Here is a 27,143-nt window from a genome sequence, read left to right on the forward strand (position 1 = left end):
TTAAGTTTACATACACACCAATAATGTGGATGTTAAACATATGATGACAGTAGGCCGAGTATGGCATTAGTCATGTAAACAGGGGGGGAAATGCCATGTGGCAGTTTGAGCGAATTTCACAGTGGCTGGTCTATTTTTAGCCCAGTGGGCCTCTCAAACTTTTTGCGCAAAATGATCTTTATCTGGCCTCAAGGGAAGAAAAATGGGCCAATATCAGGGCCTTGAGGAAAAATGGTCTGGTGTGTTAGAAATGCCAGGGACAATTTTTGGTCCCAGTCCACTCCTGCATGTAAACACCTTACTCTGCTTATCTTAATCGGCATACGGTTATAATCAAAGTAAGCATATGCCGATTAAAACACATGGTTTTCTGGACAAACTTTCAAATGATTAGGACATGTAAACGCCTCAGCGTGTGAATTTGATCTGTGCATGCAGTATGCTATCACGAGCAGCTTCCTTCTTTTGTGCGAGTGAAATGAGTTTGGAAAAACTAAAAGTATGCATCTAGAAATAGTTTCACATACAATCTTTACATGTCCGAATTCAGAATCAAATAGGCTTCACAAAAACAACATGGTCGCTATGGTTGATTTTCTGCATTTTTGAAGTCCCATCGAGTAGCCTGATTTCAGATGTGTTCATGTAAACAGGGTTATTAATAATCATAATATGTATTTATTGGGGCTAGGCCCCTTTTTTCTAAATGTCCCACCTGAATGACGTGCCCAAAGTAAACTGCCTGTTGCTCAGGCCCTGAAGCCAGGATATGCATATAATTGGTACTTTTGGAAAGAAAACACTTTGAAGTTTGTAGAAATGTTAAAATAATGTTGGAGAAAATCCAAAGAAAAACCAACCGGAATTTAAAACAAATTGAGAGACCATCCTCTTAGAATGGCAAGTACAAGGTCATATTGAAAAGCTCCCTGGATGCAATTTCTATGGCTTCCACAGCGTTTCAACAGTCTATGTTCAAGGTTTCAGGCTTGTAACTTCAAAAACAAAAAATAAATATCAGTCTTAGTACAGGGACACAGTCTTGGAAATTCGTGTTTGCGAGCACCATGAAGACAGGACGCACCTGCTAAAATTGGTTTCCTATTAAACATACTTCTTTACATAAGAAATATTGTAGTTTGATTACATTTTAGGGAATCTGAGGAGTAATTAGAAACATATTTTTGACTTGTTGAAACAACGTTTAGGGGTAGATTTTCGGATTCCTTTCTCTACAGTTGAACGAGTGGATTACTCAAATCGATGGCACCAACTAAACATACAGTGCCTTGCGAAAGTATTCGGCCCCCTTGAACTTTGCGACCTTTTGCCACATTTCAGGCTTCAAACATAAAGATATAAAACTGTATTTTTTTGTGAAGAATCAACAACAAGTGGGACACAATCATGAAGTGGAACAACATTTATTGGATATTTCAAACTTTTTTAACAAATCAAAAACTGAAAAATTGGGCGTGCAAAATTATTCAGCCCCTTTACTTTCAGTGCAGCAAACTCTCTCCAGAAGTTCAGTGGGTATCTCTGAATGATCCAATGTTGACCTAAATGACTAATGATGATAAATACAATCCACCTGTGTGTAATCAAGTCTCCGTATAAATGCACCTGCACTGTAATAGTCTCAGAGGTCCGTTAAAGGCGCAGAGAGCATCATGAAGAACAAGGAACACACCAGGCAAGTCCGAGATACTGTTGTGAAGAAGTTTAAAGCCGGATTTGGATACAAAAAGATTTCCCAAGCTTTAAACATCCCAAGGAGCACTGTGCAAGCGATAATATTGAAATGGAAGGAGTATCAGACCACTGCAAATCTACCAAGACCTGGCCGTCCCTCTAAACTTTCAGCTCATAGAAGGAGAAGACTGATCAGAGATGCAGCCAAGAGGCCCATGATCACTCTGGATGAACTGCAGAGATCTACAGCTGAGGTGGGAGACTCTGTCCATAGGACAACAATCAGTCGTATATTGCACAAATCTGGCCTTTATGGAAGAGTGGCAAGAAGAAAGCCATTTCTTAAAGATATCCATAAAAAGTGTTGTTTAAAGTTTGCCACAAGCCACCTGGGAGACACACCAAACATGTGGAAGAAGGTGCGCTGGTCAGATGAAACCAAAATGTAACTTTTTGGCAACAATGCAAAACGTTATGTTTGGCGTAAAAGCAACACAGCTGAACACACCATCACCACTGTCAAACATGGTGGTGGCAGCATCATGGTTTGGGCCTGCTTTTCTTCAGCAGGGACAGGGAAGATGGTTAAAATTGATGGGAAGATGGATGGAGCCAAATACAGGACCATTCTGGAAGAAAACCTGATGGAGTCTGCAAAAGACCTGAGACTGGGACGGAGATTTGTCTTCCAACAAGACAATGATCCAAAACATAAAGTAAAATCTACAATGGAATGATTCAAAAATAAACATATCCAGGTGTTAGAATGGCCAAGTCAAAGTCCAGACCTGAATCCAATCGAGAATCTGTGGAAAGAACTGAAAACTGCTGTTCACAAATGCTCTCCATCCAACCTCACTGAGCTCGAGCTGTTTTGCAAGGAGGAATGGGAAAAAAATTCAGTCTCTCGATGTGCAAAACTGATAGAGACATACCCCAAGCGACTTACAGCTGTAATCGCAGCAAAAGGTGGCGCTACAAAGTATTAACTTAAGGGGGCTGAATAATTTTGCACGCCCAATTTTTCAGTTTTTGATTTGTTAAAAAAGTTTGAAATATCCAATAAATGTCGTTCCACTTCATGATTGTGTCCCACTTGGTGTTGATTCTTCACAAAAAAATACAGTTTTATATCTTTATGTTTGAAGCCTGAAATGTGGCAAAAGGTCGCAAAGTTCAAGGGGGCCGAATACTTTCGCAAGGCACTGTACTTTTTGGGATATAAGGAAGGATTTTATCTACCAAAACGACACTACATGTTATAGCTGGGACACTTTGGATGACCAATCAGAGGAACAAGAATTTAAGCTTTCAGCAGATATAAGACACTTATATGGATAAGTGGATAAGAATAAGTACACTTATATGTACTTATATGTATATGTATATGTACTTATACTAAATGTTTCATATCCATAATTTGTATGATTATATGTTGGAATTGTGCCCCTCCAGTTTCACCAGAAGTTGTCCTGCTAGCGGGATACCTAGCTCTAAGGGAAATTGATATTGTAGAGCATGTACACTTTTAAATCAAACTGTTATATTAATCTGACTTTTCACAATAATCATACTATTGTGTCCATGTAATCGTAGAAAAAAAAAAGATCATCAAGGACAACAACCACCAGAGCCACTTCCTGTTCACCCCGCTATCATCCAGAGGGCGAGGTCAGTACAGGTGGGACGAAGAGACTAAAAAACAGCTTCTAGCTCAAGGCCATCAGACTGTTCAATAGCCATCACTAGCACATTAGAGGCTGCTGCTCTATATACATAGATTTGAAATCACTGGCCACTTTAATAATGGAACACTAGGGAAAGGGAAAGGAGAAAGGATACCTAGTCAGTTGTACAACTGAATGCCTTCAATTGAAATGTGTCTTTGCATTTAACTCTCATAGGTATATACTGTATTCTATATAATGTCGCTCTGACATTGCTCGTCCAAATATTTAAATATTCTTAATTCCATTCCTTTACTTTAGATTGAGTGTATTGTCAGACATTACTGCACTGTTGGAGCCCCCTGTATTGTTTAAAATTGCAGGTGTAACATGGAAACCAAAATGTATTTGTTATGTTATTTCATTACCAGATCATATTTATTGTCATTATATCCAGAATATGGAAGAGAAATAGTGCTGGGTGTTACAATATTCCATCCTACACAATTGTGCACAGTAGACTCAGTGGGCAATCTGAGGTACAAAAATGTATGAAAATATTAACTCATTACCTTAATGATTTCTGTGATAAATCTAATGAGAACTTGCTGTAAATCAAGCAGACAATGACAGAAGATCAACATCAATTCACTAGGGATATTAGATCCAACATGGATCAAGACAGTGTTGTAGTACATTTTTATTCAGTCTTGGACAGAGAGGATTCTTATTTCTTCCCGAGACCAGCGGAGTAAAAAACTCATAATTATCAGCTTCCATTCAGTCAGTGCATGAAAGCGCTGAAAAGAGACATTCAGAAGTCTCTCAGCCTATCACACAATATTATGTAAATGAGTTGCTGTATGCGAGGATGCTGGGGCATGCTGAGGGAGAGATTTTGAGAATGCGATTTGTGCGGCGAGTCAGTGCTGGGGTGCACTGACTGTGTTCATCCATATAAAATACAAGTTGATTATTTCATGACAAATCAGAGTCCTAGACTGTTTACGCTAGTTAACAAACTATGTGCGAGTTTCAATGGCCTTACAGGTTCATTACAAATTGGTGGCAGCGGTGCGATCAGCACGTCATCTAGCTAACAGCCACTTGCGAGCTTGGTTGACTCTAGCTGGTTAGCTGTGTGGGAAAATGGAGGGAGAAGTCGAACAACACAGGACAGCAATCAACAACCACCGACCGACTGACAACCGGTGGTGGATCAGCCGGGTGCCGTGGACAGGCCAGTGTTCATGCCAGAAACTGTTTGGGATGGAACAATTTGAGTTAACAGTGCAAGTGAATGGATGGTGTGTGTCAGATCGTTTGAACTTTCTCATGCTGTTGCTGACGGGCTTGTCCAGATTATAGCGCGAGCACACGTGATTCGCTGGCACAAGACCATTTTATTACACACATTGGGTGCAGTGGTCTTCGTAAGCACCTGCGCAAGGTGGTAACAAAAACGTTGGAAGAGGCAATTAGCATTGCTACAGAGCTTGATAAGATACGGCAGCTAGAATCGCTGGAAAGAAAATACACTGCACATTACAAAGTGAACATGTGTGGTACAAGCGAGGTCACTCTGCCTCCAGTTGGAGACAGTGTCAGAGTTCCAAAAGAGATGTTTGAGTAATTGTGCGAAAGCGTTGTACAGTTGCGGACCGAGGTGCAGTATCTGGCAGTCAGGCAGCCACATCAGAGAGAGACATACCAAAGCATAAGAGTGTTTCCAGGGTGTTCTGCAGAAGCTAAGGCGGATGCCGCGGGAGGATACCGACCGGACCAGGGGAGAGGGAGGTCTAGGTTCCCCAGGAGAGACAGAGGACAACCTGTGTCGACCAGTAGCAGGGCCTGCTGGCACTGTGGTTGCACATGAAAAAAAACTTCTGACATGGAAAAGGATAGCGCATTATCAACTTCAACTACATGCACAGCTGTCCAGCCCACAACAAGGATTATGTCAAGTGTTGTGGGTAATGAGGTTTACCTGGAGTTCAAAATTGCTGACTTCAAGTGTGAAGTCATGGTGGGCTCGGGAGCCCCGTTTTCCATGGTATACAAATAGGTAGGAAGAAATGCTAAAGCACGGTTAAAGTAGCACATGGACAGTTTCTCTCAGTCCTGGGGTGCTCGTCCACAGTCATGAACATTGACGGTTTGAAACTGACCAGGGATTTTGTAGTCGCTAGCGACGCCGACCAGTGTGCTCTGATAGGAACAGACTTCCTGGTACAATATGGGGCTGGGGAAGTGTGTAAAGTGGTGCTGATGAATGACAACTATTCCCTCTAGAAGTGAAATGTTTATAACTGGTAGGGTACAGGGTAGAGTAGACAATGACAAAACAGAGGGTCTTCTTGAGCCCTGTGTTGAAGTCACTGATACAGTAACTTGTTGGTAGCATGTAGCATGTGCAGCTCAGTGAAGGGGAAACTGCCAGTGCTTGTGATGAATGTTACTCCGGAATCACAGTTCCTGAGGGAGGGCATTGAACTGGGGGGTTTCTCTGGGAGAAGGGTAGTGAAGACACTACCGTTGCTAGCCAAAGAGACATTCAGAAGTCTCTCAGCCTATCACACAATGTTATGTAAATGAGTTGAACATGCTAGACAACGCTTTCTAACCAGCCACCATACTCTCCGTAGAGCTGGACAGATTGCAGCCAGCTAACAGAGGTGCAAACTGAGAGCTGTAAAGGAAATGGTGGGGATGTATGTGGGAGTGTTAAGCACTGGTGATTTTGACTTGGGCTGCACAACACTAGTCCAGCATAGGATTGACACAGTGGACAGCAGGCCTATCAAACAAACAGAGTTTGACAAACATCCAGCAATCCATGAGCAGCACCAGTGGTGTTAGGAAGAAAGAAGGACGGCTCAATCAGGTTCTGTGTGGATTACAGAAGGTTAAATGTGAAGACTGTAAAATATTCTTATCCACTGCTCAGTGTTTTGTTTACTTTAGACTTAGCCAGTGGATACTGGCAAGTCGAGATGCACCCCGAGGATCGTTGCAAAACTGCTTTTGTGACAAAGTGAGGGCTTTCGAATTCCAGGTCATGGGGTTTGGGTTGACAAATGCTCCAAGCAGCTTCCAGCGTCTCATGGACCTGGTTTTGGCTGATTTACAGTGGACAACATGATTGGTGTACTTACAAGACATCATATATGTATATGGCCGTACAGTCCGTACAGTCCAAGAGCATGTGAAGCGTTTAGACAAGGTTTTCAGCAGGTTGGAGCAGGCACGACTTCAGGTGAAGCCATCTAAGCTCCATTTGTTAAGGTCACAGTTGAGATACCTGGGGACACATCATCTCGGCTGAGGGAGGGTCCACTGACCCCATACAGTCAGGTCATGGCCTAGTCCCAAGTCACTGACAGAGGCAAGAACATTTTTAGGCCTGGCGTCATTCTACACGAGTTTCATACTTGCTTTCCCAGACCCAAATCTAGATTTCATAATGGATACTGACGCATGTGACACAGGCATAGGGGCGGTCGTCAGACACTTTTTGCTGGGGAAAATTCTACTGAGAACTGATCACAGCTCACTGAGGTGGCTGAGCAGCTTCAAACAACCTGAGGGACAGTTAGATGGTTAGAGAAACTGAATCAGTTTGACTATGATATTGTCCACAGGCCAGGGAGAATGCACAGTAACGCAGATGGTGTGTCACACCGACACACACAGACTGAGAGTGTAGACACAGCCGACTCACAGGAGGCCACTGTCAATCTGAGAGCTATCGTAAACAAGCCTCAGGATGTCTCGATTGAGCCTGTATTTGGAGTTCAAACAAGCCAGGCAGTCCCCACAAATGCCGTTTTCCTTTTGGAAGCTCAGGATAGAGACCCAGTGGTCTCCCAGTTAAAGACATTGAAAAAAAGAGGTTAGAGCAGAGCTCCCTATGGAGTTGCAATCAGAGTCAAAGTTCAGGCATTTCAAACAAGAGTAAGGGGCATTACATGTGAAGAATGGGCTGTTTTGCCTTGAGAGTCAAAACTATGAGATGGATGACACCATTTGGAGAGGGGTTGTACCAGATGAGCTCGTACATGAGATACTTACCTTTATCCACAATGATAGAACAGGAGACCAATTAGGCGATGAGAAACTCACCAGTAAAATCAGAGCAAGATTTTATTGGACAGGCTGGCAGAGAGCCATAAAGCAGTGGTATAAGGGCTGTGTGGCATGCGCTGCATGCAAGTTACAGGGTCCAGTCCTCACGGCGCCCATGACAAGTTCTATCACAGGCCGCGCTTTTGAGAGGAGAGCTGTAGACTTAATTGGTCCGTTTAGAGAGACAGGACGAGGTAACAAACATATTATGGTAGTGTCGGATTACTATACTAGGTGGTCAGAGGCATAAGCCATACCCAATCAGGAAGCAGTAACAGTGGCCAACCTGTCAGAAACTGCATGAAGTAGTACAGTGCAATGGACCTTATTGTGCCGCGGTACACTACAACAGGCTCAAACCTTACGTCGGGGTTGTTTCAGAGCATGATGTGGTTTAAGCATTGTTGTGCACTTAGAACATCACGTTTTTGTATTTTATATATTTTTTAAAAGGGTGATTTTGCGAGTGAAAATCTGAAGAGAAAAAAATTAATACAGGACACCTTTTCTTCACACTGGACCCACTTGTCCAGGAACCACTACAGGGCCGATGGAAAGACACCAGTCCATTCACTCTGAAATAATAAGCCGGTAGGTCCCAATAATAATACAAAAACACAACTAAGCATTTCCCAATCTAAACTTACAACTATTACTTCCCATTGCGAAAAACAATTCACATTTATCACACAAAATAACCAAAAATGTTTCACACGCAACTTATTTTCAAAGAGTTTGCCAACAACAGCATGCAAGCTGCAATAAAAAACACAGTTCCACTCACCAGATGATGATGAAACGTAACTTCTTGTTAAAAGTTATTCTTGAAAAGGGACAAGCTAACAAATGAGCAAAAACCTCATCTTCGATAACACCTGCTGCAGCCGCTGCAAACAGGCCTAAAATAAAAGCTTGCTCGCTGGACCGTGCTCGCTGTTGCAGTGACCTGTTGGCCTTCAATAGCTTGGCAATTACAAGTCAATGTGATTGGTTGATTCCACTCTCACTCCAAAATTCTGCCCTAATACAGTTGAATGGCAGATGCCTTCTATCAAGCTTCTGCTGGCCTAGCCAATGTCTGACTTAGCTAGCTAGATTTATCTGCCCAGAGACCACCAAAGAAACATCCTGATTGGATATTTTTTCCCTTCAAATCAGTCATTTATTGTCGAACTGGGATTTCTGGGAGTGCCTTCTGATGAAGATCATCAAAGGTAAGTGAATATTTATGGTGTTGTTTCTAACTTTGTTGTTATTTAGCTCGTCTGGTAGGCTCGTGTCTCTGGGCAGCTCTCGGCTGTGCTTCCCTTTGTAATCTGTAATAGTTTGCAAGCCCTGCCACAGCCGACAAATGTCGGAGCCAGTGTAGTACGATTCATTCTTAGTCCTGTATTGACGCTTTGCCTGTTTGATGGTTCATCGGAGGGATTTCTTATAATCTTCCGATTTAGAGTCCCGCTTCTTGAAAATGGCAGCTCTACCCTTTATCTCAGTGAGGATGTTGCCGGTAATCCATGGCTTCTGGTTCGGGTATGTATGTATGGAAACCCTGCCCTAGAAAGGTTTTAATGACCGTATATGTTTAGGTTTTATTAAGTATCAAGGTAGGGTGACTCTTTCAGTTACAAGCATTACATTTTGCAATCCTGTACATTTTGAGGGAATTTGTGTCAATTTGTGCCGCTTTCAAGTAGATGTTCTGTATAGTTGGGAGCAAGGTCCCAGTGACCCGCTGGTCGTGAACGGAGCAATTCCAGTACGAGGCCATGATGCAACCAGTCAGGCAGGACACTCTCAATGGTGCAGCAGTAGTATTTGGAGAGGACCTGGGGTGGCATGCCAAATTTCGTCAGCCGCCTTAGAAAGTAGAGATGCTGTTGCACCCTCTTGACAAGAGTGGTTGGTCCATGTCAAGTCCTCAGTGATTATGTTGGACATTGAGGAGGCATCATCCTGTATCATACTGATCAACCAATAGATTACCCTTGATTGAGGGACAGAAACTACAAAACCTAAAACAGCAGAGAATCCCCCCTTACTCTTTCTTACACACCACTGGGTCCCAATGCATCCTGTCAGCTGGAGTCTCAGGCGCTAAACCCAGCCTGTGTGTGGTGTAATTGTTCCTTTCCTTCCTCCCTACTCCTCAACTTAACGTTTTACCTGAAAACACAAGCCTACTTGGTGGTAATAGTGCACACTGTTGCCCCTAGTGGATGGTTTTGAAGTCATTTCCTGATGTCCTCAGGACATGGATAGACGTCAAATTTTGAAGTCCGTCTTGAACGATTTCCCTGGAGGGAGAGTATTGAAAAGAAGAGGAAGAGGGAAAGAGAAGGTCACCACAGCCTGTTTAGATCTGGTATACTCCTTTTTTTCTGATTCAACATCACTCCGATTGTTAGGAATATGAGTCAAAATGGTATTATGTAGTTCCTCAGGTTGTCGAGGTTTATATTTTTGGGACTATTGCATTGGCTCCCATTGCACCAGTTAAGGTAAATTAATTGGTAAGACTCTTTTTCTTCCCAGAAATCTGTTTTCTTTTTAACTAGTTTTTTCCACTCATCCTCATTAGTTTCATGCCATGTTTGCTTAATGTCTCACTCGATCTTGCTCTTCCATTCTCATGTTTCTTACTCACCTGGCCTCAACTGTTTCATTCACTCTGGCTTCACCCTTTCTCTCGCTCTTCTTCTCTTTCTCTCAACCTAAAACCTATGCATCTCCGCCATCTTTCACATTTCAGAGACATAACTGAGAGTTGAGTAGAATACTTGTGGTGTATTAGCTTGTGGAGATAGACAACTTCCATTCAACATGATTCCAACCTACAACCGTCATTCAATACAATTCCAACCTACCCTGACTTTAGTGCTATCAGAGATGCCATGGCAGTCACCAGAGTACTTTTAATCTTGTATATTTTTGTATTTATTAGGATCACAAATTAGCTGCTGCCGAGGCAGCGGCAACTCTTCCTGGGGTCCAAACAGGATACAACATAGCAAATAAAATACATAATATACATTTACATTTAGCCATTCAGCAGATGCTCCCATCCAGAGTAACCCATAGCTAGTGCATTCATCTTAAGATAGCCAACCCCATAACACAGTCGAATCCCAACCATGTATCACATAAATAATACAATGCAAAACACCACACAAAGTGCATAACAATGGCTGTGTGTCTCTTTAAAGTCCCCATCGTGCCATAGGGTGTTCTTTTATTTGTAAAAATGATCTGGTTTTATTGCTAGCTTGAATTACCTGGGGTGGCAGAAAGTTCAATTTAGTCATGGCTCTATTTAACACGGTGTGTTTCCCAGCCTCTGTTCTGGACCTGGGGACTGTGAACAGACCTCTGGCTGCATGACTTGTGAGATACTGATGAGTGTCCAAACTGTGTAGAAAGCCACAACTTCCATTCCATTCAATTCAAACTTCCGTACAACCTAATTCCAACCTAACCTTGACTTTTTTTTTTTTTTACCTTTATTTAACCAGGCAAGTCAGTTAAGAACAAATTCTTATTTTCAATGACAGCCTAGGAACAGTGCCTGTTCAGGGGCAGAACAACAGATTTGTACCTTGTCAGCTCGGGGGTTTGAACTTCTGGTTACTAGTCCAACGCTCTAACCACTAGGCTATCCTGCCGCCCCAGTGATATCAGAGATGACATGGCAGACACCAGAATAGTTGGCTTCCTTAAGCTTATGGAGAGAGCCACGACCTTCACTCAACTTGATTACAACCTAACATTGACTTTAGTGAGTGCTATCAGAGATGCCATTGGCAGACAACATCAAAAATGCTGATGTGACTTCAGTTCTCCATGCCAAGGCTTATGAATAAAAGTCTTTGGCATATGAAACAGGTCATCATTGATCTATTGTAAAAGTCAGCGACGTACAGGTGACCTTGTGACCTTCTTATAACCATTGCCATTAGAAGTGCCAGGGTCACGTGAATAAAAAGCAGGCTCCTTAGTGACGTGGAGAATAATACAGAGCTGATGTAATTATGATAATCCTTCCTTAAGTGGCGTACATTTTCTTTGTGCTGCCTTTGACCTTCAGAAGGAAGACGTGCCTGAGGCAAAGCCATTGAGTGGAATACAGGAAGTGTTTGACAGTGAATACAAAAGGAACGTGTACAATGAATGAGGGCAAATGTCGTTCGCAACCTCGAGTGTACTAACCTTTGTGTAAATTCACAAGTCAAAATAACTTGAATAAATGGAACAAGGATTATTTTTCAGGTGCATATAAACAGTGCCTTCAGAAAGTATTCAAACCCCTTGACTGATTCCACATTTTATTGTGTTACAGCCGTAATTCAAAATATATTAAATAAATAAAAAAATCTCACCCATCCATACATAATAACCTATAATGAAAGTGAAAACATGTTTTTAGCGTAGATTTGACCTTGTGTTCTAGGTTTTAGTCCTGCTGAAAGGTGGAATTTGTCCCCCAGTGTCTGTTGGAAAGCAGACTGAACCAAGTTCCTCTGTGCCTATAGCTTTATTCCGTTTATTTGTCTCCAAAAACACTCCCTAGTCCTTGCCGATGACAAGCATACAGTACCTATAACATGATGCAGCCACCACCATGCTTGAAAATATTAAGAGTGGTACTCAGTGATATGTTGTGTTGGATTTGCCCCAAACATAACAATTTGCATTTAGGACAACAAGTTCATTTCTTTGCCACATTTTTTGCAGTATTACTTACAGTACCAGTCAAAAGTTTGGACACACCTACTCATTCAAGGGTCTTCCTTTATTTTTTAAAATTTTCAACATTGTAGAAAAATAGTGAAGACATCAAAACTAACACATATGGAATCATGTACTAACAAAAATAAAAGTTAAACAAATCAAAATATATTTTATATTTGAGATTCTTCAAAGTAGCCACCATTTGCCTTGACAGCTTTGCACACTCCTAGCATTCTCTCAACCAGCTTCATGAGGAATATTTTTCGAAACAGTCTTGAAGGAGTTCCCACATATGCTGAGTACTTGCTGGCTGCTTTACTTTCCTTCACTCTGCGGTCCAACTCATCCCAAACCATCTCAATTGGGTTGAGGTCGGGTGATTGTGGAGGCCAGATCATCTGATGCAGCACTCCATCACTCTCCTTCTTGGTCAAATAGCCCTTACACAGCCTTGATGTGTGTTGGGTCATTGTCCTGTTGAAAAACAAATGATAGTCCTGCTAAGAGCAAACCAGATGGATGGCGTATCGCTGCAGAAGACTGTGATAGCCATGCTGGTTAAGCGCATCTTGAATTCTAAATAAATCACTGACAGTTTCACCAGCAAAGCACTCATACACCTCCCCCTCTATGTTTCACGGTGGGAACCACACATGCAGAGATCATCCATTAACCTACTCTACGTCTCACAAAGGCAAGTCGGTTAGAACCAAACATCTCAAATTTGGACCCATCAGACCAAAGACAGATTTGCACCGGTCTAATGTCCATTGGCCCAAGCAAGTCTCTTTTTCTTATTGGTGTCCTTTAAAAGTGGTTTCTTTGCAGCAATTCAACCATGAAATCCTGATTCACGCAGTCTCCCCTGAACAGTTAATGTTGAGATATGTCTGTTCCTTGAACTCTGTGAATAATTTATTTGGGCTGCAAGGTAACTCTTGGTCTTCCTTTTCCTGTCTTTTCTATTTAATTATTTGAGCTCTTGTTGCCATAATATGGACTTGGCTGTTTACCAAATAGGACTATCTTCTGTATCCCACCCTTACCTTTTCACAACACAACTGATTGGCTAAAACGCATTAAGAAGGAAAGAAATTCCACACAAACTTTTAACATGCATTCCAGTTGACTACCTCATGAAGCTGGTTGAGAGAATGACAAGAGTGTGCAAAGCTGTCATCAAGGCAAAGGATGGCTACATTGAAGAATCTTAAATATATTTTGATTTGGTTAACATGTTTTTGGTTACTACATAATTCCATATGTGTTATTTCATACTTTTTATCTCTTCACTATTATTCTAAAATAGTATAAAAATTAACAAAAACCCTGCAATGAGTAGGTCTGTCCAAACTTACGACTGGTACTGTAAGTGCTGTGTTGCAGACAGGATGCATGCTTTGGAATATTTTAATTCTGTACAGGCTTTGTTCATCTTTCTCTTCCATTTAGGCTTGTTCTCATAACGCAATCATTAAACTCAAACTGTTTTAAAATCACCATTGGCCTCACATAAATCCCTGAGCAGTTTCTATCCTCTCTGGCAGTTAGGAAAGATGCCTGTATCTTTGTAGTGACTGGGTTTATTCATACACAATCCAAAGTGTAATTAATAACTTCACCATGATTCAAGTAATATTCAGAGTCTGCTTTTTACATTGTTACACATCTACCAAATCTGTGTCCTTCTTTGCGAGGCATTGAAAACCTCCCTGGTCTTTGTGGTTGAATCTGTGGTTGAAATTCACTATTCGATTGAAGGACCTTACAGATAATTCTATGTGTGAGGTACAGAGATTGGGTAATCATTCAACCACTAGTATTGAACAACAGAATGAGAATGAACTTATTTAGGCTTGTCATTGCTTATTGACATATTTTGCTTATTGACATATTTTGCTTATTGACATAATTCCACTTTGACATCATGGGGTATTGTGCATAGTTCTGTGACACACAATCTCAATGTAATCCATTTTAAATTCAGGCTGTAACAAAAAAAGAAGGAAAAAGTAAAGGGGTGTGAATACTTTCTGAAGGCACTGTAGTATAAAAACAAGGTTTTTATCAAAAGAAAAAGGTACATCTAACTTGAAGAGTTTTGCTTATTTTATTCAAGTGCTCTCATTGGTTGCTTTGTGCCGACCTGCATCAGAGCTTGGAAGATGAAATATGGGCCATTTGTATTCCTTGTTTCAATTGCATGTCCAACAGCAAATAAATAAAATAAAAAGCCAAAAAACAAAACAAAAAAATATGTGATTGATTCCTCTTGTCCCTCTGCATCTTTATCCGGCTTTATGCCTCTCTCTTAAAACCAGATCCAAATTCCAATTTGTGTTGTTGTTCTTTTGCTTTCGCCTTGGCTGTGGACTAAGGGAAGCGAGTTTGTTTTTGTCTGTTTTTCAGAGTGGGTATCCTCAAGGGTACAGAAGTATTGAGTCCTGTGTGTCCTACTCTCCTTTCACAATTCTCCTCAGTCAGAGAGAGCGCGCAAGCTTGCCACACAGCCTCTTATGGGATGGGGGGGGGGGGGGGGGGAATCTGTGCATTTTATTTCAGTGAATCCCACATGTAAAGAACAATATGTTCGCAGTTTGAAGCTGTATACATTTTCAGCCCACTAATTTGACAAAGGGTTCACAGACCCCCCCAAAACAAGGGTTCTCAGCCACGAAGCAAAGTAAGACGGCGAGAATACCACAAAAACAACATTGTCTGTTAATGGAGAGCTCATCTCTCTGGTACTTTCCCCTTTATTAGGTGTTACAAAATGTTTTCTGGCCGCGACGCCTGCTTTTTTTGTTACCACTAATGACCGGAATAAACATTGATTTCCAAACATTTAGCCTCGTGACTAGTGCTAACCTCATCCACCCCATGTTGTTTCTTCTGAATTGACTCTTAAATTAATTATGCAAATGAGCATCCTTTGAACCCTTTAATTTAACTGTCCGGTACTTCAAACCCCAACATTAGCTGTATTATCTTATCATCAATCATGGCCTTTCAATTCTTGTAAAGAAAGAAAAATATAGGCTGCATTAAAACAGACGAATAGGTCAGCTCTTGGAAGGGGAGGTTCGTCTGATGACATTTGAAATGCGGCAAAAAAAACAGAAAAGAAAGGGAATGAAAAAGAAGATAGGATTCTGGCTCTCGTTTGCCGAGCAAGCGGCCTTCGGAGGGAGGCTGCAGTCTAACTGACAGCGTTGTCAACGGCAACGTCTTTGCCGGTGGTAACATGACATCGCCGTGGAGACGGGCCGGAGTGAAGAGAGATAAAAGAGTTCTATGACAGGTGAATTAGAAGTGAGGGCCAGAGATGTGTCTCCCAGCAAGGGAATAACAAGACGGATAGACAGTGTAACACACAGAGGAGAGGAGCAAGGGAGTGAGAGATGTATGTCAACGAGGAGGAGAGAAAATAAAGAGAGAGACAGTGAGGGGTATGGACATTGAGGAAAAAGGAAGGGGAGACGGAGTGAGTTGAGAGAAGGAGAAGAGATGGAGTGCAATCCTCAAAGAGAGGCAGTTGGAGAGAACTGGAGAGGGTGAGCGAGAGATGAGATATCAGGAGGGGGAAAGTGGGAGAGAGGGAGGATGAGATGGAGTGTCTGAATATGAACTGCATTGTTGGTTAATTAAGGGCTTGTAAGTAAGCATTTCATGGTACCTGTTGAATTCGGCGCATGTGACAAATACAATTGCATTTGATTTGAAAGAGAGGAAGGGGGAAAAGCAGAGCATGGTTCAGTGAGACAGAGCAAGACGAGGAATAAGAGAGTGAGGGATGGATTCACACAGAAAAAGGGAGATTAAAGGAGAGAGAGGTGTTGCCTGGGGTGGTCTAGTGGTAAACACCACCCCCTTCAACACATACAGTACCAGTCAAAAGTTTTAGAACACCTACTCATTCAAGGGTTTTTCTTTATTTGTACTATTTTCGACTTTGTAGAATACTAATGAAGACATCAAAACCATGAAATAACACATCATGTAGTAACCAAAAAAGTGTTAAACAAATCAAAATATATTTCATATTTAAGATTCTTCAAAGTAGAAACCCTTTGCTTTCATGAGGAATGCTTTTCCAACCGTCTTGAAGGAGTTCCCACATATGCTGAGCACTTGTTGGCTGCTTTTCCTTCACTCTGTGGTCCAACTCATCCCAAACCATCTCAATTGGGTTGAGGTTGGGTGATTGTGGAGGCCAGGTCATCTGGTGCAACACTCCATCACTCTCCTTCTTGGCCAAATAGCCCTTACACAGCCTGGAGGTGTGTTGGGTCATTGTCCTGTTGAAAAACAAATGATACTGGGAATAAGCGCAAACCAGATGGGATGGCATATTGCTGCAGAATTCTGTGGTAGCCATGCTGGTTATGTGTGCCGTGAATTTTAAATAAATTACTGACAATGTCACCAGCAAAGCAACCCCACACCATCACATCTCCTCCTCCATGCTTCACAGTGGGAACCACATGTGGAGATCATCCGTTCACCTACTCTACGTCTCACAAAGACACAGAGGTTGGAACCAAACATCTCAAATTTGGACTCATCAGACCAAAGAGAGATTTCCACCGGTCTAATGTCTATTACTCGTGTTTCTTGTCCAAATCAAGTCTCTTCTTCTTATGGGTGTCCTTTAGTAGTGTTTTCTTTGCAGCAATTTGACCATGAAAGCCTGATTCACACAGTCCTCCGAACTGTTGATGTTGAGATGTGTCTGTTAATTGAAGTCTGTGAAGCATTTATTTGGACTGCAATTTCTGAGGCTGGTAACTCTAATGAACTTATCCACTGCAGCAGAGGTACCTCTGGGTCTTCCTTTCTTGTGGCGGTTCTCATGAGAGTCAGTTTCATCATAGTGCTTGGTGTTTTTTGCGACTGTAATTGAAGAAACTTGAATTTTCCACATTGACTGACCTTCATGTCTTAAAGCAATGATGGACTGGCATCATTCATCATTCTCTTTGCTTATAGTAGCTGTTCTTACCATAATATGGACATTTACCAACTAGGACTATCTTCTGTATACCACCACTTCCTTGTCACACCACAACTGATTGTCTCAAACGCATTAAGAAGGAAATACATTCCACAAATTCACTTTTAACAATGCAGACCTGTTAATTGAAATACATTCCAGGTGACTACCTCAAGAAGCTGGTTGAGAGAATGCCAAGAGTGTTAAAAGCTGTCATCAAGGCAAAGGGTGGCAATTTTGAAGAATCTCAAATATATTTTCATTTGTTTAACACGTTTTTGGGTGCTGATACCATATGTGTTATTTCATAGTTTTGATGTGCTCAGTATGATTCTACAATGTAGAAAATAATAAAAATAAACAAAAACCCTTGAATGAGTAGGTGTGTCCAAACTTTTTACTGGTACTGTATGCTCTTCCTAACCACACAGATTTGAACCCTGTGACAAACCTTTGTGTCTTTACCGTCTTCTCTTCAATTAAAAACATACTAAAATAAAATTATGAAAGAGGGGTATAGAATAGTGAAAGGGAGGACGATGTGTGGCTTACTGGTAGCATTGGTGAGCCGAAAGGTGACAGAGCTCTCAGGGATGTCACACACGTTGCGAACAGTCACCTCGCACGTGTAGTTTGCAAAGTCCTTTGGCCTCAGGTTCTTCAGCTTCAGCACCTTGGTCTCCCCCTGCATGACAGAAAACATGGACTGGTCACACACATATAACAGTAACACACCCTCACTGACCGCATGTGAATAATCTTCACAAAAACACAAGCACACAGTATAATTACACAATCTCAGACACACACCATAAATACCCTGTTGGCACATTTCTAAATGAACTTTTAACCCTCCTGCTGTGTCCCGGTCAAATTGAATTTTCTCTCTGAACAATGCAGTTAATTTAATCTGATTGTCATAAGGTTCCATGACAATGTCCACACAGGGCATGTGAACAAACAAAACACATTTTGATGATTTTCATAACATTTTGGGTGTTTTGTTGAACTTTTGTACACCTGTGGTGTTCCGGATCAAAAATTACTGGTCATTAGAAATGAATGGGTGAGACTACAATTAGTGTATAAAATTGAGTTCAGGCACATGCCCATTCATCAGATGGACACAGTTCCTCTCCCAGACCCCCACATGCATGTATGTTTGAGCACACACACGCACACGCACACACACACACACACACACACACACACACACACACACACACCCCTTCTGGCTTCCACGGGAACCTTTCCCCAATAGATTCTTACCCCATGGGAACCAAACCTGTTTGCATTCTCACAAACAACCGCAACATTGTTTCAGTAATATATAGAACTTTTCTCGCAGCTCTGGTATATAAAGCTTTTTTGAGGACTTGCTCACAATTCCTTCTGTGGCAGCACAATGACCTAATGATATACTGTATGTGAGGCTCTTGATCATATCTTTGATTATGACACCGGAGAGAAGGAGAGAGGCCAAGAAACTGAGAGTGAAAATGCATTAGAGGAGGAAGTGTCAGAAGTTGAAGACACAGAATATGATCCAGACCAATAAACAACCGATGTGGAACAATCCAGTGATGAGGAGGAGGGCCCTGCTGAGGTTGTTGTTACATTCGGTCAAAGAATTGGCGCCGACAGAGATGGCCGCCTCGCTTCGTGTTCCTAGGAAACTATGCAGTTTTTTGTTTTTTTACGTGTTATTTCTTACATTAGTACCCCAGGTCATCTTAGGTTTCATTACAGACAGTCGAGAAGAACTACTGAATATAAGATCAGCGTCAACTCACCATCAGTACAGACAAGAATATGATTTTCGCGAAGCGGATTCTGTGTTCTGCCTTTCAACCAGGACAACGGAATGGATCCCAGCCGGCGACCCAAAAAAACGACTCCGTAAAAGAGGGAAACGAGGCGGTCTTCTGGTCAGACTCCGGAGACGGGCACATCGTGCACCACTCCCTAGCATTCTTCTCGCCAATGTCCAGTCTCTTGACAACAAGTTTGATGAAATCCGAGCAAGGGTAGCATTCCAGAGGGACATCAGAGACTGTAACGTTCTTTGCTTCACGGAAACATGGCTCACTGGAGAGACGCTATCGGAGGCGGTGCAGGCAAGGGTTTCTCCACTCATCGCGCCGACAGAAACAAACATCTTTCTGGTAAGAAGAGGGGCGGTGGCGTATGCCTTATGGCTAACGAGACGTGGTGTGATCACAGAAACATACAGGAACTCAAATCCTTCTGTTCACCTGATTTAGAATTCCTCACAATCAAATGTCGACCGCATTATCTACCAAGAGAATTCTCTTCGATTATAATCACAGCCGTATATATTCCCCCCCAAGCAGACACATCGATGGCTCTGAACAAACTTTATTTGACTCTTTGCAAACTGTAATCCATACATCCTGAGGCTGCATTCATTATAGCTGGGGATTTTAACAAGGCTAGTCTGAAAACAAGACTCCCTAAATTGTATCAGCATATCGAGGGGCTGGAAAAACCTTGGATCATTGTTATTCTAACTTCCGCAACGCATATAAGGCCCTGCCCCGCCCTCCTTTCGGAAAAGCTGACCATGACTCCATTTTGCTGATCCCTGCCTACAGACAGAAACTAAAACAAGAAGCTCCCACGCTGAGGTCTGTCCAACGCTGGTCCGACCAAGCTGATTCCACACTCCAAGACTGCTTCCATCACGTGGACTGGGATATGTTTCGTATTGCGTCAGATAACAACATTGACAAATACGCTGATTCGGTGTGCGAGTTCATTAGAACGTGCGTTGAAGATGTCGTTCCCATAGCAACGATTAAAACATTCCCTAACCAGAAACCGTGGATTGATGGCAGCATTCGGGTGAAACTGAAAGCGCGAACCACTGCTTTTAATCAGGTCAAGGTGACTGGTAACATGACCGAATACAAACAGTGCAGCTATTCCCTCCGCAAGGCTATCAAACAAGCTAAGCGTCAGTATAGAGACAAAGTAGAATCTCAATTCAACGGCTCAGACACAAGAGGTATGTGGCAGGGTCTACAGTCAATCACGGACTACAAGAAGAAAACCAGCCCGGTCACGGACCAGGATGTCTTGCTCCCAGGCAGACTAAATCATTTTTTTGCCCGCTTTGAGGACAATACAGTGCCACTGACACGGCCTGCAACGAAAACATGCGGACTCTCCTTCACTGCAGCCGAGGTGAGTAAAACATTTAAACGTGTTAACCCTCGCAAGGCTGCAGGCCCAGACGGCATCCCCAGCCGCGCCCTCAGAGCATGCGCAGACCAGCTGGCCGGTGTGTTTACGGACATATTCAATCAATCCCTATACCAGTCTGCTGTTCCCACATGCTTCAAGAGGGCCACCATTGTTCCTGTTCCCAAGAAAGCTAAGGTAACTGAGCTAAACGACTACCGCCCCGTAGCACTCACTTCCGTCATCATGAAGTGCTTTGAGAGACTAGTCAAGGACCATATCACCTCCACCCCACCTGACACCCTAGACCCACTCCAATTTGCTTACCGCCCAAATAGGTCCACAGACGATGCAATCTCAATCACACTGCCCTAACCCATCTGGACAAGAGGAATACCTATGTGAGAATGCTGTTCATCGACTACAGCTCGGCATTCAACACCATAGTACCCTCCAAGCCGTACATCAAGCTCGAGACCCTGGGTCTCGACCCCGCCCTGTGCAACTGGGTACTGGACTTCCTGACGGGCCGCCCCCAGGTGGTGAGGGTAGGCAACAACATCTCCACCCCGCTGATCCTCAACACTGGGGCCCCACAAGGGTGCGTTCTGAGCCCTCTCCTGTACTCCCTGTTCACCCACGACTGCGTGGCCACGCACGCCTCCAACTCAATCATCAAGTTTGCGGATGACACAACAGTGGTAGGCTTAATTACCAACAACGACGAGACGGCCTACAGGGATGAGGTGAGGGCCCTCGGAGTGTGGTGTCAGGAAAATAACCTCACACTCAACGTCAACAAAACTAAGGAGATGATTGTGGACTTCAGGAAACAGCAGAGGGAACACCCCCCTATCCACATCGATGGAACAGTAGTGGAGAGGGTAGTAAGTTTTAAGTTCCTCGGCATACACATCACAGACAAACTGAATTGGTCCACTCACACAGACAGCATCGTGAAGAAGGCGCAGCAGCGCCTCTTCAACCTCAGGAGGCTGAAGAAATTTGGCTTGTCACCAAAAGCACTCACAAACTTCTACAGATGCACAATCGAGAGCATCCTAGCGGGCTGTATCACCGCCTGGTACGGCAACTGCTCCGCCCACAACCGTAAGGCTCTCCAGAGGGTAGTGAGGTCTGCACAACGCATCACCGGGGGCAAACTACCTGCCCTCCAGGACACCTACACCACCCGATGTTACAGGAAGGCCATAAAGATCATCAAGGACAACAACCACCCTAGCCACTGCCTGTTCACCCCGCTATCATCCAGAAGGCGAGGTCAGTACAGGTGCATCAAAGCTGGGACCGAGAGACTGAAAAATAGCTTCTATCTCAAGGCCATCAGACTGTTAAACAGCCATCACTAACATTGAATGGCTGCTGCCAACACACTGACTCAACTCCAGCCACTTTAATAATGGGAATTGATGGGAAATGATGTAAATATATCACTAGCCACTTTAAACAATGCTACCTAATATAATGTTTACATACCCTACATTATTCATCTCATATGTATACGTATATACTGTACTCTATATCATCTACTGCATCCTTATGTAATACATGTATCACTAGCCACTTTAACTATGCCACTTTGTTTACATACTCATCTCATATGTATATACTGTACTCGATACCATCTACTGTATCTTGCCTATGCTGCTCTGTACCATCACTCATCCATATATCTTTATGTACATATTCTTTATCCCCTTACACTGTGTATAAGACAGTAGTTTTGGAATTGTTAGTTAGTTTACTTGTTGGTTATTACTGCATTGTCGGAACTAGAAGCACAAGCATTTAGCTACACTCGCATTAACATCTGCAAACCATGTGTATGTGACAAATCAAATTGGATTTGATTTGATTTGATTTAGAATGGGAATTTGTCCTGGTCTTCATCCCTACCTGAGAGGAGAAGTCGGCATTCAGTTGAAAATGTTATCAGGATGACCCCAGGGCCAATGAAATACGCCATATCCCAGGATGATGACATAAAATCCTGACACTATTTAAACATTTGAATTGGTTTCAAAACAAATCAAATTACATTTTATTAGTCACATGCGCCGAATACAACAGGTGTAGTAGACCTTACAGTGAAATGCTTACTTAAGAGCCCCTAACCGACAGTGCAGTTTAAACAAAATATGAAAAAGAATAAGAGATAAAAGTAACAAGTAATTAAAGAGGAGCAGTAAAAAAATAACAATATATACAGGGAGGTGCTGGTACAGAGTCAATGTGGAGGCTACATACAGGGGGGTGCCAGTACAGAGTCAATGTGTGGGGGCACCGGTTAGTTAAGGTAGTATGTACTACCAGTATTAAAGTGACTATGCATAGATTACAACAGAGAGTGGTAGTGGTGTAGAGAGGGGGGGGGGCAATGTGAATAGTCTGGGTAGCCATTTGACTAGATGTTCAGGAGTCTTATGGCTTGTGGTTAGAAGCTGTTTAGAAGCCTCTTTGACCTAGACTTGGCGCTCTGGTACCGCGTGGTAGCAGAGAGAACAGTCTATGACTACGGAGGCTGGAGTCTTTGACAATTTTCAGGGCCTTCCTCGGACACCGCCTGGTATAGAGGTCCTGGATGGCAGGAAGATTGGCCCCAGTGATGTACTGGGCCATTCGCATTACCCTCTGTAGTGCCTTGCGGATGGAGGCCGAGCAGTTGCAATACCAGGCAGTGATGCAACCAGTCAAGACGCTCTCGATGGTGCAGCTGTAGAACCATTTGAGGATCTGAGGAGCCATGCCAAATCTTTTCAGTCTCCTGAGGGGGAATAGGTTTTGTTGTGCCCGCTTCACGACTGTCATGGTGTGCTTGGACCATGTTAGTTTGTTGGTGATGTGGACACCAAGGAACGTCAAGCTCTCAACCTGTTACACTGCAGCGCCGTCAATGAGAATGTGGGCATGCTCGGTCCTCTTTTTGCTGTAGTCCGCAATCATCTCCTTTGTCTTGATCACATTGAGGGAGAGGTTGTTGTCCTGGTACTACACGGCCAGGTCTCTGACCTCCTCCCTATAGGCTGTCTCATTGTTGTCGGTTGTGTTATCGGGAAATGTAATGATGGTGTTGGGGTCGTGCCTGGCCGTGCAGTCATGAGTGAACAGGGAGTACAGGATTGTGCTGAGCACGCACCTCTGAGGGGCCCCTGTGTTGAGGGTATCAGCGTGGCAGATGTGTTGTTACCTACCCTTACCACCTGGGGGTGGCCCGTCAGGAAGTTCAGGATCCAGTTGCAGAGGGAGGTGTTTAGTCCCAGGGTCCTTAGCTTATTGATGAGCTTGGAGGGCACTATGGTGTTGAACACTGAACTGTAGTCAATGAATATCATTCTTACATACAGTTGAAGTCGGAAGTTTACATACACTTAGGTTGGAGTTATTAAAACTCATTTTTCAACCACTCCACAAATGTCTTGTTAACAAACTATAGTTTTGGCAAGTAGGTTAGGGCATCTACTTTGTGCATGAGACAAGTAATTATTCCAAAATTGTTTACAGACAGATTATTTCACTTGTATCACAATTTCAGAGGGTTCAGAGGTTTACATACTCTATGTTGACTGTGCCTTTAAATAACTTAGACAATGTCAGAAAATTGTGTCATGGCTTAAGAAGCTTCTGATAGGCTAATTGACATCAGTAGAGTCAAATGAAGGTGTACATGTGGATGTATTTCAAGGACTACATTCAAACTCAGTGCTTTTTTGCTTGACATCATGGGAAAATCAAAAGAAATCAGCCAAGACATCAGAACAAAATTGTAGACCTCCACAAGTCTGGTTCATCCTTGGGAGCAATTTCCTAATGCCTGAAGGCACCAAGTTCATCTGTACAAACAATAGTACGCAAGTATAAACACCATGGGACCACATAGCCCTCATACCGCTCAGGAAGGAGACGCGTTCTGTCTCCTAGAGATGAACATACTTTGTTGAGAGAAGTGCAAGTCAATCCTAGAACAACAGCAAAGGACCTTGTGAAGATGCTGGAGAAAGGCAAAAAATGATCTATATCCACAGTAAAACAAGTCATATATCGACATAACCTGAAAGGCCGCTCAGCAAGGAAGAAGCCACTGCTCCAAACCGCAATTTAAAAAAGCCAGACTACGGTTTGCAACTGCACATGGGGACCAAGATCGTACTTTTTGGAGAAATGTCCTATGGTCTGATGAAACAAAAATATAACTTTTTGGCCATAACGCCCATTATTATGTTTGGAGAAAGGGGGGGCTGGTGCACTTCACAAAATAGATGGCTTCATGAGGAAAGAAAATGATGTAGCTATATTGAAGCAACATCTCAAGACAGTCAGGAAGTTAAAGCTTGGTCACCAATGGGTCTTCCAAATGGACAATAACCCCAAGCATACGTTCAAAGTTTTGGTAAAATGGTTAAGGACAACAAAGTCAAGGTATTGGAGTGGCCATCACAAAGCCCTGACCTCAATCACATAGAAAATTTGTGGGCAGAAATGAAAAAGTGTGTGTGAGCAAGGAGGCCTACAAACCTGACTCCGTTACACCAGCTCTGTCAGGATGAATGGACCAAAATTAACCCAACTTATTATGGGAAGCTTTTGAAGCTTCCCTGAAAGGTTTGACCCAAGATAAACAATTTAAAGGCAATGCTAATAAATACTAATTGAGTGTATGTAAACTTCTGTCCCACTGGGAATGTGATGATAGAAATAAAAGCTGAAATAATATCACTCTCTACTATTATTCTAACATTTCACATTCTTAAAATGAAGTGGTGATCCTAACTGACCTAAGACAGGGAGTTTTATTTGGATTATATGTCAGGAATTGTGAAAAACTGAGTTTACATACACCTTAGCCAATTACATTTAAACTTCCGACTTCAACTGTAGGTGTTCTCGTTGTCCAATTGGGAAAGGGCAGTGTGGAGTGCAATAGAGACTGCTTCATCTGTGGATCTGTTGGGACGGTATGCAAATTGGAGTGGGTCTAGGGTTTCTGGGATGATGGTGTTGATGTGAGCCATGACCAGCCTTTCAAAGAACTTCATGGCTACTGACATGAGTGCTCCGGGTCGGTAGTCATTTAGGCAGGTTACTTTCGTGTTCTGCACAGGCACTATGGTGGTCTGATTAAAACATGTTGGTATTACAGACTCAGACAGGGAGAGGTTGAAAATGTCAGTGAAGACACTTGCTAGTTGGTCAGCGCAAGCTCGCAGTGCATGTCCTGGTACTCTGTCTGGCCCTGCGGCCTTGTGAACGTTGACCTGTTGTTGACCAATGGTCTTACTCACATCGGCTGCAGAGAGAGTGATCTACACAGTCTTCCGGTACAGCTGGTGCTCTCATACATGTTTCAGTGGTTTTTGCCTCGAAGTGAACGTAGAAGTAGTTTAGCTCGTCAGGTAGGCTCCTGAGACTAGGCAGCGCTCGGCTGTGCTTCCCTTTGTAGTCTGTAATGGTTTGCAGGCCCTGCTCACAGAGCCGGTGCACTACAACTCGATATTAGTCCTCTACTGACACTTTTCCTGTATGATGGTTTGTCAGAGGGCATAGCGGGATTTCTTATAAGCTTCCGGGTTAGAGTCACACTCCTTGAAAGCGGTAGCTCTAGCCTTTAGCTCAGTGCGGATGCTGCCTGTAATCCATGGTTTCTGGTTGGGTTATGTACGTACGGTCATGTGGGGATGACGTCATCGATGCACTTATTGATGAAGCCAATGTCAGATGTGGTGTACTCCTCAATTCCATTGAAGGAATCACAGAACGTATTCCAGTCTGTGCTAGCAAAGTCATCTGACCACCTTTTTTTTTTATCTAGTCACTGGTGTTTCCTGCTTTAATTTTTGCTTGTAAGCAGGAATCAAGAGGATATAATTATGGTCAGATTTTCCAAATGGAAGGCGAGGGAGATCTTGGTATGCATCTCTGTGTGTGGAGTATAGGTGGTACAGAGTTGTTTTCGCTCTGGTTGCACATTTAACATGTTGATAGAAATGAGGTAAAACTGATTTAAGTTTTCCTGCATTAAAACCCCAGCTACTTGGAGCGCTGCCTCTGGGTGAGCATTTTCTTTTTTGCTTATGGAGGAATACAGCTCATTCATTGCTATCTTAGTGTCAGCCTTTGACGGTGGTGGTATGTAAACAGCTACAAAGAATATAGATGAAAACTCTCTTGGTAGGTAATGTGGTCTGTAGCTTATGAGAAACTCTCCCTCAGGCGAGCAATGGCTCGAGACTTCCTTAGATATCGTGTACCAGCTGTTGTTTACAAAAATACATAGACCGCCGCCGCTGTTCTATCCTGCCGGTATATCGTATAACCAGCCAGCTGTATGTCGATATTGTCTTCGTTCAGCCACGACTCCGTGAAGCATAGGATGTTACAGGTTTTAATGTCCTGTTGGTAGTTTAATCTTCCCAATAACTTCTCCATTTTATTGTCCAAAGATTGCGTGTTTGCGAGCAGAATTGTGGGGAGTGGGGGTTTATTCGATTGCCTCCTACTCCTCAGAAGGCAGCCCACCCTCCGCTCTCTCTTTCTCCTCCTCCTCTTCACGCAGATCACTGGGGTCGGGGCCTGTTCCCGAGGTAGCCGTATATCCTCCACCTCGGGCTCGTCAGAGACGTGGAAGAAGAAAAACGATTCTGCTAGTCTATGGTGAGTAATCGCAGTCCTGATGTCTAAAAGTTATTTTTGGTCATAAGAGACAGTAGCGGCAACAT

The 27,143-nt window shown here is 43.0% G+C and overlaps 1 protein-coding gene across 1 annotated transcript in view; it reads right to left on the bottom strand.

Annotated features, from left to right (window-relative positions):
• Nucleotides 1-27,143, bottom strand: part of LOC139384764 (MAM domain-containing glycosylphosphatidylinositol anchor protein 1-like) — a 369,693-nt gene that overhangs the window by 140,357 nt on the left and 202,193 nt on the right. The window contains exon 6 of the mRNA XM_071129638.1: nt 17,758-17,890. Within this exon, the coding sequence (XP_070985739.1) occupies nt 17,758-17,890 (133 nt within the window). The remainder of the gene's footprint in view (nt 1-17,757; nt 17,891-27,143) is intronic.

Source organism: Oncorhynchus clarkii, chromosome 26, assembly GCF_045791955.1.
Source record: "Oncorhynchus clarkii lewisi isolate Uvic-CL-2024 chromosome 26, UVic_Ocla_1.0, whole genome shotgun sequence".
NCBI classification, from domain to species: domain Eukaryota; kingdom Metazoa; phylum Chordata; class Actinopteri; order Salmoniformes; family Salmonidae; genus Oncorhynchus; species Oncorhynchus clarkii.